Source organism: Pan paniscus, chromosome 10, assembly GCF_029289425.2.
Source record: "Pan paniscus chromosome 10, NHGRI_mPanPan1-v2.0_pri, whole genome shotgun sequence".
In the NCBI taxonomy this organism is placed as follows: Eukaryota; Metazoa; Chordata; class Mammalia; order Primates; family Hominidae; genus Pan; species Pan paniscus.
In genome coordinates, this window is record NC_073259.2 from 127400327 (window position 1) to 127413241 (window position 12915).

The 12915-nt window shown below is 43.5% G+C and overlaps 1 protein-coding gene across 3 annotated transcripts in view; it reads left to right on the plus strand.

The window, feature by feature from the left end:
• The first annotated feature begins 694 nt into the window (after window positions 1–694).
• CCDC60 (coiled-coil domain containing 60) overlaps window positions 695–12915 on the plus strand; it is a 204410-nt gene continuing 192189 nt past the window's right edge. For all 3 annotated transcript variants that reach the window (XM_003832402.4, XM_055096246.1, XM_055096245.1), the window contains exon 1: window positions 695–1293. In XM_003832402.4, coding sequence (XP_003832450.2) covers window positions 1204–1293 — 90 coding nt within the window. In that variant the 5' untranslated portion in view covers window positions 695–1203. The remainder of the gene's footprint in view (window positions 1294–12915) is intronic.

Genomic DNA, 12915 nt, shown 5'->3' on the forward strand with positions numbered 1-12915 from the left:
CACACAAATACGTATATACACACATATATACATGTCTACATATGTATATTTATATATGTGTATATGTATGTGTGTGCATATATCTATATCTATATACAGCTGTCCCTTTTCTTTGCTCCCACAATACCCTATGATACTTTCCCAGCACATCATAAATCATCCTGCCTTATAACAATGTTTCTTATCTTTTGCTCCCCATCCCAAACATACACACTATAGATTGTGAAGTCCTGAAGGTCTCATTTTTTTAATTTAATTTTTACTTTATTATATTTTATTTTAGCAGAGTCAATAAATCTTTGCTAAATAAATGGAATAACAATATTTCATTTTATGAAATGAAGGGCTTTGAAGGATGAGCAGGAGTTTGTCAGGTGGAAAAACGGGAGAAATAGGCATCTCAGGTTAAGAATTGCAGGACTACAGGCCACCCACCCCAAGGCACAAAAAATTACTAGTGGGTTAGCAGCAGTACAGAGCAGAGTTTGAAAGGAAGGATTCGCTTGTAGTCAGGCAGAGAGAAAGGGTATGGTCCTCAGGCCTAAAAACAGAAACCAATTTGTTTAGAGAATGCAGCTCCGGTGGCAGCCGGCTGCTCTGAGCCGGCGTCCCAGCAACCTGGGAGAGTTCACGACCCCATGACCCCGCCCCCACCAATTCCAGCCAATGAGGAAGCCCTCCTCGGCGTCCCGTTGCCAAGCAACCGCGTTCCCCCCCCCACCCCGCCCAGGGGTTAGCAGTTGCCTACTTTCCCAGCAGTGCGATCAACCCCTCGTTGGGGCCGCCTTAGTTCTCGGCCGCTCTCAGAGGATGGCGATCTGGGAGCCCCTCCATGGGACCCCTCTCACACTTTGTCACTGGAATTTTATTTATTTTTTAGTTCATATTTTATTTTGCTTATAGAAGAGAAAGATATCCCTTCCGAAGAGGAGGAAGCTTACAGAAGTTTATAACCTTTCAAAAAGTAAATAAGTCCAGGCTTGCCTGATTCTGCCCTACCCGGACTTCCTTATCCCGTCTGTGGGAGACCCAGGTGCTTTCTCATTATTCCTCAGAAGGAAACCGCTTTGGAGTTCGTGTAATTGGGACTTGGGGATCAGGGAGAAGTTGCCGAAACCTCTCATACCAGTAACTACTGAAGCAGAAGATTCTGGAAAAATCCTTGTCTTGGGGGCACAGGCTAAAACCTGAAGGATTTTTAAGATGACCAAGGTTCCAGCCACCAAGAAGCTTCAGAGTTCCCCCAACGCGGGGGCTGTCCGGCCCTTTTATGCCTCGGAGAACCTAAGGCAGGTAAGTCTCCCCTCTGCTGAAACCAATCATGTTTTCGAGAACAAGTGAAATAGGAATTAGCTGGGTCAAATGGTATTTCTAGTTCTAGATCCCTGAGGAATCGCCACACTGACTTCCACAATGGTTGAACTAGTTTACAGTCCCACCAACAGTGTAAAAGTGTTCCTATTTCTCCACATCCTCTCCAGCACCTGTTGTTTCCTGACTTTTTAATGATTGCCATTCTAACTGGTGTGAGATGGTATCTCATTGTGGTTTTGATTTGCATTTCTCTGATGGCCAGTGATGATGAGCATTTTTTCATGTGTTTTTTGGCTGCATAAATCTCTTCTTTTGAGAAGTGTCTGTTCATGTCCTTTGCCCACTTTTTGATGGGGTTGTTTGTTTTTTTCTTGTAAATTTGTTTAAGTTCATTGTAGATTCTGGATATTAGCTTTTTGTCAGATGAGTATGTTGCGAAAATTTTCTCCCATTTTGTAGGTTGCCTGTTCACTCTGATGGTACTTTCTTTTGCTGTACAGAAGCTCTTTAGTTTAATTAGATCCCATTTGTCAATTTTGGCTTTTGTTGCCATTGCTTTTGGTGTTTTAGACATGAAGTCCTTGCCCATGCCTATGTCCTGAATGGTATTGCCTAGGTTTTCTTCTAGGGTTTTTATGGTTTTCATGTCCTTTGTAGGGACATGGATGAAATTGGAAATCATCATTCTCAGTAAACTATCGCAAGAACAAAAAACCAAACACCGCATATTCTCACTCATAGGTGGGAATTGAACAATGAGATCACATGGACACAGGAAGGGGAACATCACACTCTGGGGACTGTTGTGGGGAGGGGGGAGGGATAGCTTTGGGAGATATACCTAATGCTAGATGACGAGTTAGTGGGTGCAGCACACCAGCATGGCACATGTATACATATGTAACTAACCTGCACAATGTGCACATGTACCCTAAAACTTAAAGTATAATAAAAAAAAAAGGAATTAGCCTCGAAACCAACAAGGGAGAGGGAGAGAGAGGAGAGTCATGGTGTAATTAAATTGTCGAGACACATTCCCGTTGCTATCAATGGCTGGTTTCTCTTAAAGAATGAAAATGCAAACCAGATCAGTGAGCTGGGCCATCCTATTAGCCAGTAATTCCAAAATGATGGAATAAATCAGCAATGACACTGTAGAACATCAGAAAAAAATTAAGATGAATTGTAGGTTTGCCGTCTGCAGGACTTACTCTCAGAGATCTGCTGGTCTCCAGAAACAGGCATATCCCCTCTCTCTATGGAGAGGCTGCAGAGGGTCAACTTTTGGTGTTCAAAGGCTAGGTTTGCCACGCACCAGCTGTGTGACTTTAGACAGGTGAATTGCTTAGCCTCTCTGAGGCTTTATTTCCTTGTGTCTATGAATTTAGAACAGGAACATCAACTAGGCAGAAGCAGTGTGAGGACTAAATGGAATAAGCTATGAAAATTGTCCACTGTGATGTTAACGCTGGATAATGTGTTTATGGGACATGAAACAGTGTTGTTGATTTGAAAAACAAAGAAAAATCGATACGTGCTGAATGACTGGAGTTAATGATTCCTGTTTTTTAAATGATCATAACTGGACGAGCACAACTGTAAGTGTGCATTTGTTATTGTATCCTCAAACCCCACTTTGCATGGACTGGCCAAGGTCAGCAATGCTGGTCCACTCTAGTGCATCCACAAGGCACAGTTGTGGCTCACAGTCATGCCCCAGGAAGGAGGGCCTGGCAGGTGGTCTGTCTGTGAAGGAGAGCTTAAAACTCACAAGGGCTCTCCATGTGGTCCAAAATGTTCCCAAGCTGCTCTTCTCTAAGGCTTAACCCATCTCTGTGCACTCCTCATTACTCAGCCCTCTTAGCAAGACCACTCTGCAAGATACAGCCTTTTTCCATCTCCTTTCATCTCAAAATACCACACAGAAGGATGTTCAATCCAGAGCAGCCCGCTCTGGGACTGAACTTCCCAGCATAGCGGTGGGAGAATGAATGAGGGAAAGAATGAAGAGGGAAATGAACACTTCAATAGCGAGGGTGAGCATCAGAGCGGGAGCAGCAGACAGAATCACCCTGGGTTTGGATCTGCCTCTTCGCAGCCCTGTGGCCTTGGGCAAGCCGCAGAGCTGCTCCGCTTCAGTGCTGCCATCTGCAAAACGGGAATGTCATAGAGCTTCCTCATGGGATTGCTGTGAGCATTAAATGAGTTAACGTACGCCAAAAGCTACGAGCACAGTTCCTGACATATAGTAAGCACACTTTAGGTTTTAGTTCTATTGTTATTTCATTTATTTAGTAAACATTTATTGCACTGCTGTTAGGTGCTAAACACTTGCTCTAGTTAAAAATGAGACTCGCCTTCAAGAATCTTACAATCTATAGTGTGTATGCTTGGGATGGGGAGTAAAAGAGATAAGAAACATTGTTATAATGCAGGTTGATTAATGATGTGTTGAGGAAGTATCAGAGGGTGTTGTGGGAGCAAAGAAAAGGGACAGCTAATTTAGATTCATGCATGTGTGTGTGTGTATTTGTGTGTGTGTGTATGTGTGTGTGTGTGTGTGTGTCTGCATGTTGGATTTTGGGAAGAAACAAGCCATGTACTCAAATAAATGCAATAGAGTTTTTCATCCTACCATAGAGAGATGTAGAGAGTGGAGGAAGATGTAGAAGATGAAATGATTATCTCTTTCTTGGGAGGAGGGTAGTGGGACTCAGGGATGTCAAGCGATGGGAAGAAGGCTTCCGGGGAACTGTTGGATAGACCAAGACTTCCGGCCCGAAAGCCTCATTGAAATCCTTCGCACCCCTCTGTACTTTCTAGGAAATAATGAAGACCCCAGGGGGTTCCTAGCTCATATTCAAAAGATCATGCCCTTAGGAATTTCAAGGTTTTAGAGTTATAGTAAAGCATTAATTAACCTAATCTAGCGTCAATAGAAAGTGACAAGCCACAAGGAAATATGTAGAGATCAGGATTGATGTCTGGGGTAAATGAAACGAATAATAATTGCAGTCATGATCATGATCATGACGATAGTTGGCATGTATTGAGTATGCATGCATCATGTGCCACGTATTGAACTCAAAATCTCTTAAGTGTGATATTTTCAGAACCTTCTACAATCCTTCAAGCTATGAACTGTTACCTCTTCATGAGATGGCAACACTGAAGCTCAGAGAGGACAGGTCCCTTACCCAAGGGCACCCAACGGGCAAGGAACAGAACTGGGATTTGAATTCATATCTGTCTGGCTCTGAGCACAAGTCCTCTCCATCTCACCATTCTAGTCAAGCTGTGATAAATGGCTGTTCTGTTCAATGTGCCCAGCACCACAGGGGCTACAAAAATAAGGTGTAAGACACAATCATTGGCTTCAAATACCTTCCAGGTTTGTTTGGAGGAGGAAAGGGAACGACACCTAAAAGTAGAATCACAAAATGCCAGGCGGCCCGGTAAGTGTCTAATGAGGAGGAATATGAGGAGTGGCCTCTCCTGGGGGAAGGTATAGCCACACTGGCTGCGTGGTAATATTAAGAGTCCCCTGCATACTAGTATAATGAATGACTGTTGGAAAAAACCTCAAAAGGGTCTCGAAGCCCTCTGAACTGGCCGTTTTCCTTTCTCACAGGGTTGGACATTGCTATATCCGAACGAATGTTCCACTGGCAACTGCCTTGTACAGGCTCTTCATGGTTTTTTTTTGTTTGTTTTTTTTTAACTGAGGGAATATAAATAACATATGCAAATCCTCTGTTTGAAAGTCTTTTGTTAAAGAAACCGTCTAGCTTGCCCTTATGTTGGGTTCCCTAATCTGCTTAGGGAGTCCCTTTTCCCTTTGTTTCCTAAGGAAGCAGACGAAGTCTAATGGGATCAGACATGGGGGAGGGGAGAAGCAGATTGTGTATAGGATTACCACGGACCCACGATTTCTGCCTTGGAAAAGGCTGAAAAAGAGAGGTGCTTAGAACATCCCGCTTTGTGTTCTAGAATGAAAACTCAAAAGTAGCATTTGGCAAAAACTGTAAAGGTTTGCAATCCTTTATACAAGCTCTGTCTCTTAGTGTCTGAACTTTCCACCTCGTTGTCATTAAAAACCCAGAGAGAAAAGCAGCATCCCTAATTTGGGCAGATCCTAAAACTTCCAGGAACCATTCTGGGTGCCTTGCTCATATCCTAGCTTTTAGTGATTAAAGGAGCAGATTCTGCCAGGTGCAGTGGCTCATGCCTATAATCTGAACACTTTGGGGGGCCGAGGCAGGAGGATCATTTGAGCCCAGGAGTTTGAGACAAGCCTGGGCACTATAGTGAGACCCCATCTCCACAAAAAGTAAAAACAAAACAAAACAAAACAAAAGAACTAGCCAGGTGTGGTGGCATATGCCTATGGTCAAAGCTTCTTGGGAGGCTGAGGCAGGAGGCTTGCTTGAGCCCAGGAGGTCAAGGCTGCAGTGAACTGTGATTGTGCCACTATACTCCAGCCGGGGTGTCAGAGCGAGATCCTGTCTCAGTAAATCAACCAACCAATAAAAGAGTAGATTCTTCGGCAAACTCTGTGGGTTCGAACCCCAACACTGCCACTTACTAGGTTGTGTGATCTTGGGTTACTCAATTCCTCTCTGTGCCTCAGTTTGCTGTTCTGTGAAACAAGCGTTATCACGTTTTATCTAATCCAAGAAGCCTTCCATTTCCAGATGCATCACCATTTTCTTGTGCTGCTAAAAAAGAAAACTTAACAAATTAAACTATCACCTGTTTCAATTATATGTCCCAGTTTCAGAGGTATTAAAATGCAGAAAGAAAAGGTGCATCTTAGGATAGATGAAATACATGTAAAAATGCTTCCCCATCAAAGGGGTGTTGTGGGAATTAGATGACTTAATGTGGGTAATGCTGTTAGAACAGAGCCTGGCATAGAGTAAACACCATTAAATGGTAGCCACCATTACGGCGTTGTTTAATCCTTTCAACAACTCCATAATAGAGGTATTGTTAATAAGCTTTAGTACCTAGGTAGACTGGGGCTTGAAGATCGCCAGGGTCTAGTTCTCTGCTGAGAGGTAAGTTGGCAGGTGCCTGAAGAAGGGGGCAAACCCAGGTATGGAAAAGACCTGGGCCTGACGGTCTCCATCCTTCCTGCCGCCCCACCCCCTGCCCCCCACCACCAAGTGATGAGGATGGATGTCTCCAGAGACAGCCTTAGAAGCCCAATCCAGCATATACCCAGCTGGGCTGCCTGGAGTCGGAAAAGGAGAACCAACATATTTGGGAAACATTTTCCCCAACAAGAGAAACCTGGACTCCCAGCACAATACGTTTCCATGGCAAACATAAAACGATTTTCCTCCTTGTCCAAATAGAAGAAATTGTGACCTGAAGAGATAAATGGCGGGCTGTAGTGAGTCATTGGTTTTTGTTAAAGGTGACGTCAGCGCTCAGTGATCTCTCTGGCCTCTAATCACTGAGACCACGCCCCCTGCATGGAATCACTGATTACCCTGAAAAAAATAAAACAAAATATCTAACAACCACTTGAGATTCAATTCTAAAGAATCTCAGCTGGCTGTTCCATTTTTATATCACTCATGACTTAAGCCAGGAAAAGAGAAATGAGGGAGAAGGGACTCTTTTCTCTCTCCAAGAGGTTCTTCTAGCTCCATTGCTACTGCATGAGATAAATTGCAGAATTCATGTTTTTTGTTTAGGTGGTTTGTTTGGTTTTTTGTTTTGTTATCTTTATGGCCTAATGCTTTGGACAGGCAATGCTTGCCTTAGCGAATCTTGCTGTGTCTAATTGCATGGGCATGTGACAGTCGGCTCTTTTCCATGATAAATCAGGATGCAGGGAAGGAGTGTGTTCATTACCTCCTGACACGGGAAGAGCGATCGGCACTCTTCATGCTGGACAAAATGAAGCAGGCTATTTGTCCCATCTGCAAGGAGGCAGCTGCTCTGCAGGGGGAGGGGAGGGTGGGAGAGGAGTGAAGAAGTGATCCAAGAGTCTTGTTGATGGGATAATAAGCTTTGTAATTAGTTAGAAGCTCTGCCTTTGAAGTCAGGCAAAGGTGGGTTCACATCCTCTTTTTGACACTCTAGTGTGAGTTTCTGGTAAATGGGGTTGAAGAACAATAAGATCTATGGCATAGATGTTTTGGAAGGATTAAATAAAATAATGCATGTGAAATACTGAGCACGATACCCAGTTAGCCTCCACTAAGTGGTGACATGGTCATTATTGTTACTTGTGCTCCTCTCCCTTCTCTGATTGGACATGAGTGCTACCATGACTGTTTTGAAGATACGGCCAACCCAGAGATGAAGTCTAGAGGAAACTGAGTATTAACTGTAAAGTCACATAGTGAGGTCCATCATTAATGAGGCCAGGCCTCAGCTTAAGGGTAGAAGGGAAGAAGCAGGTCCAAAGATATTTTTAGAGTTGGTATGAGAATATATTTGCATGAGAGATGCAATGTGTTAGTTGTAGAGAAGGGGGTGCTCCTGAGCATGGTTTGAGTTCCTTGGATTTACCTCTCAGCCCAGTCCCATTATTCATCTTTTAATCCCATAGAGAGCCAAAGGGTAGTGAGGAAAAATAAAAGGAAAACACCATATATCAATTAGGGTTGTTTTTGGCTGCAAGTAAGAGAAAAACTGAAAAGCAGCGAAGTAAACAAATGGGTATTTATTTTTCTCATGTGAGAAGTCTGGAGGTGGATAGCTGTTGGCATTGGCTCGAGAGCTCACTAGCATCAGGCTGGCAAGGCCCTTTCCCTCATGGTCACAAAATGGCTGTCCCAGGTCACAAAATGGCTGTCCCACATCCATATTCCAGCAGAAAGAGGAAAAAGCAGAGAGGAAAAGCTATGTTTCTCCCTTTTATGAGGGAAACAGAAGCTTTCCAAGAACCTTCCTGACCTATTTTCTCTATTTCTAATTTTCCAGAACAGTGTCACCTCTCTTTTCTAGCAGTAAGAATGGCTGGGAAAGTATGCATCTAACATGAGTATAGAAAGCAGGAGCAAGGAAGCGATGGTGATATTGAAGATGAGTACTGGATTGACTATTCAGCAGTGACTTGCACAAATGATTTCACAAAAATTCAAATAATAGGGATCCCAAGCCATGCATTGACAGAGGGTAACCCGAAAAAGGAGTCATCCCTATCCCCTACTCTACACAACAACTGCTTAGGAAACTCAAGGGCACTTGTCCATAGTAGTACCCATCAAAGAGCTGCGGGGGTGAGAGAAAAAGTAGAGTTCCCCCAGTGGGAACATTTATTCACTCAACTAACATGTACTGAGTTCCAAGGATAGGCCAAGCATGGTTATAGGTGGTGGGGACACAGAAGTGAATAAAGAAAATCAAATGAGACACTCTGGACACTCTGAAAAATGTAGGGAGAATAGCACGAGCATGGATCTAAACAAATGGAATGTGTGCCATCTTTATTCCTGTGACCCCCATCTGTTTCCACTGTTTGGTGAGGCTTAAGGAAATTCTGGTTAGATAAGCCTTTGCACAACTGTGGAAAGAAACTTATTCTTGACTTCCTTTCAACATCCCCATAGCCTCCAAAGACTCAGCCATCAGCTGTTAAATTCAAAAGCTGCAAAAATTCATATGGGGTTCAGTGGCAAATAGCACTTACATAAAATCTGACAGAAGCCAATTAAACCTTTCTTGGACTGAATAAACCAACATATTTTTTCTCAGAGATATTTCTGACAGCTAAATTCAAAATCATAATCATCATAATGGGATACCTTCTATCATGAGATGGTGGCATTTTCCCTTCTAAATTCCTGTTTTCAAACTCTGCTGAGAAAATTTCTTGTGGGGCTCAATTTTGATCTAATGTATTTGTGCCTAAATTGGAATTTATGCAATCGGTAGTTTTATTTAATAACTTGAAAATTAGCCGCGTCTGGCAATCGGCTTGCAAGCTTGGAAATGCCTCGGGGTTTCTGGATTTCACTAAGCGGGGAGATTATACAACTGGGACAGATTCTGGGATAGGTTCAGCATTGTCAGGGGTTTCATAGTGGCTGTAGATCAGGGGCAGAACAGAGAGAGACTATCCCTCATTGCAGCCTGGTACATGATCAGGGTCATCTTTTGAGGTATATATTGAGTACCTACCATGTGACAGATGTTTTGAGGGCGCTAAAATGCAGCAGACTTGTGGTCTTCTCCCAAGGAACCCACAGTGCTGTTGGAAAGAACATTTATAAATAACTATGAATCAAGATAGTGAATAACAAGTACCAAAAGAAAGGCAAACTATATATATATATATATATATATATATATATATATATATATATATATATGTATATATGTATATATAAGCTTGAGGTAGAAACAAGTTCTATCATGGAAAGACAGGTGCAGTGAAGCCATCTGAATCTTGAACGTTGGCTAGATATAGACTTGGGTGGTACTAGACACTGAGCCAAACCTAGAACTCATTTTCTAATACATCAGGGAGGAAGGGAGGGGGCGTATTACCATTCTCATGCAAAAAACAACTTCTTTCTTGGTATCCTGTCTGACAAAATGCTGCCTCACAGAGCTCCAGCAGATCACTCTTTTCATACTCTCCCTCTCCATACCCAAAGTTACCCAAGTTTCTGTCCCAAAGGGTTGTCAAATTAGGGAGGACTTTGCCCCATGAACTCCCACTAAAGCTTTAAATAATTGGAAATATCTAGTGTGTTACTTCTCTCCAGGCTTTACGTTTCAGCAGAGTTTCTCAAATTTGGCACTATTGAACATTTGAGGCCAGATAGGCTGTCTCTTGCATTGCAGGGTGTGAAGCAGCATTCCTGACCTCTCCCTATTAGATGACAGTTGCAGCCTCCCCATGATGACGACGAAAAACATCTCAGTATTGCCAAATGTCCTCAGGGGGCAAGACCATCCACAGTTGAGAATCACCAGCAGAAGGATACTAAAGTCTTGACTACCCTTCCCCAGTTGAATGCCTATCTGATGGTAAAACCTTCCCCGTCTAAATAAATGATGCCGTCATGTACCCAGTTGTTCAAGTAGAAACCCAAGCTTCATCTATGACCTCTGCCTCTTCATCACCCCGTATGTCCAATTAACTACCACAGGGTGGGTGTTCAGTGGATGCTGCCTCCTTCCCCAAGGTTACTACCTGGTCCATAGCACCATTATTTCTTGCCTGGACCATCCCATTGGCCCCATTACTGTACTTTTTACCTTCCATCTGACCCATTGTCTTTCAATGCAAGTGTGATACTGTCATTCCCCTTGTTAAAACAATTCAATGACCCTCTATTGTCCTGAAAATGAAGACGAATATCTTTAATGAAGTTTAAAAGTCTCTGCACGATCTGGCCCATGGCAGGTTCTTCAGCCTCATCTTTCTTCACTTGGTCACCACTAAGGAGCCACACTAGTTTTGGAATTTCTGCCTTATATCTTCTTCCTCCTCTTAGAACATTCTCTCTCTCTCTCTCTCTCTCTCTCTCTCTCTCTCTCTCTCTCTCTCTCACACACACACACACACACACACACACACACAATCTCTCCTACTTCTTTCAATGTCAGCTTTAATGTCATTTCTTTTGACAAGCCTTCCCTGGCCACCACCTCCCCATCCAGGTCACACGCTTCTTTTGCACCATAAAATTCCCCTTTGTAATACTATCTTCCCTAGGAAACTGTAAGCTCCTCCAGAGCAAGAAACATGGTGGCTTTTTTGTTGCCACCACTTTGGTATCCCACAGGACCTGCCACATGGCAGACGTACAATCAAGACTTAGATGAGTAGGATCTTTCTAGTGCTCTCTTGTCTCATAAGTATAACATTAAAGCCAAACCAACCCTGCTTAAGACAGAAAAAGGAGGCTGGGCACGGTGGCTCATGCCTGTAATCCCAGCACTTTGGGAAGCCAAAGCAGGCGGATCATGAGGTAAGGATTTCCAGACCAGCCTGATCAACATGGTGAAACCCCGTCTTTACTAAAAATACAAAAATTAGCCAGGTGTGGTGGCATGTGCCTATAATCCCAGCTACTCAGGAGGCTGAGGCAGGAGAATCACTTGAACCCGGGAGGCGGAGGTTGCAGTGAGCCCAGATCATGCCACTGCACTCCAGCCTTGGTGACACAGTGAGACTCCATCTCAAAAAAAATAAATAAATGAATAAGAGAGAAACAGCAAATGGGGCCTGCAGTTTAGATGGGACATAGAAAGGGAGCTGCCTCTCAAGACCTCCCCTCAAACAGCCAAATCCTTATGGTTTTTCATGGCAATATCTTTCCAGAAATTTGAATGGTGGTGGAGCAGGCATAGCCCTTACCTGGAATTAAGAGGCCTGGTTCCCCGCTCTCTCACTATCTGGCTGTATGACTTCTGTTTCTGTTTGTTTGTTTTTTGTTGTTTTTTTGTTTGTTTTGAGACAGTCTCACTCTGTCACCCTGGCTGGAGTGCAATGGCGCGATCTCAGCTCAATTCAATCTCCACCTCCCAGGTTCAAGGGATTCTTTTCTCAGCCTCCCAAATAGCTGGGTTTACAGGCACATGCCACCATACCCAGCTGATTTTTTTTTTTTTTTTTTTTTTTTTTTTTTTTTTTAGTAGAGATGGGGTTTTGCCATATTGCCCGGGCTGATCCCGAACTCCTGGGCTCAAGAGATCTACCCACCTCGGCCTCCCAAAGTGCTGGGATTACAGGTGTGAGCCACTGCACCTGGCCTGGCTGTATGACTTTGGACAAATCACTTAACCTCTTTGATTTCTTTGTCTTCATCTGAAGAAACAGGGAATCTTAACCCGGAAATTGCTAGGCTCCCTTGATGGCACTTGAAAAAAAAATGGCTACCACTTACTGAGCATCTATTTTGCACCAATTTCTTTGCCTATATTATTAAAGTGAACTCTTCAATCCAGTGTGGCAGGTGCTATCATGACATCTAACCTCTACTTGTAGAGATGAGGAAACTGAGGCTTGAAGAAGTTTTGCAACCTGTCCAGAGACACCAGAGAAGCAGGTGATGGAGTTAGGATTTGAATCCAGAACCAAGTAACTACAGAAAGCCTGTGCTCTTAAGATGAGCCTGGTAGGTTGCAGTAAGAAGGGGCAAGTATCTCTCTAAAAGGGGCAACTATTGGTGCAATTTTTAAAGAATATATTTAAAAAGCCTCTGGAAGAAAGGGGAAAGTGCCAATTTTAGCTGTAGGCAATGCAAACAAGAATGTGACTGTGCCCGTGACCACAGACAAGGATATTTGCATTTTCTTGAGCTTTTGCTAAAATATGCTAGCAGGTTTCTGCCAGAAAAAAACACAGCTAAGGATGAGAAGAAGAGGGAGAAAAAACCTGCATGTGGCTTAGACTCATCTTTCTTTCTTTCTTTCTTTCTTTCTTTTTTTTATTGAGACAGAGTCTTGCTCTGTCACCGAGGCTGGAGTGCAATGGCGTGATCTGGGCTCACTGCAGCCTCTGCCTCCTGGGTTCAAGCGATTCTCCTGCCTCAGCCTCCCGAGTAGCTGGGGTTACAGGCGTGCCCCACCATGCCCGGCTAACTTTTGTATTTTTAATAGAGATGGGGTTTCACCATCTTGGTC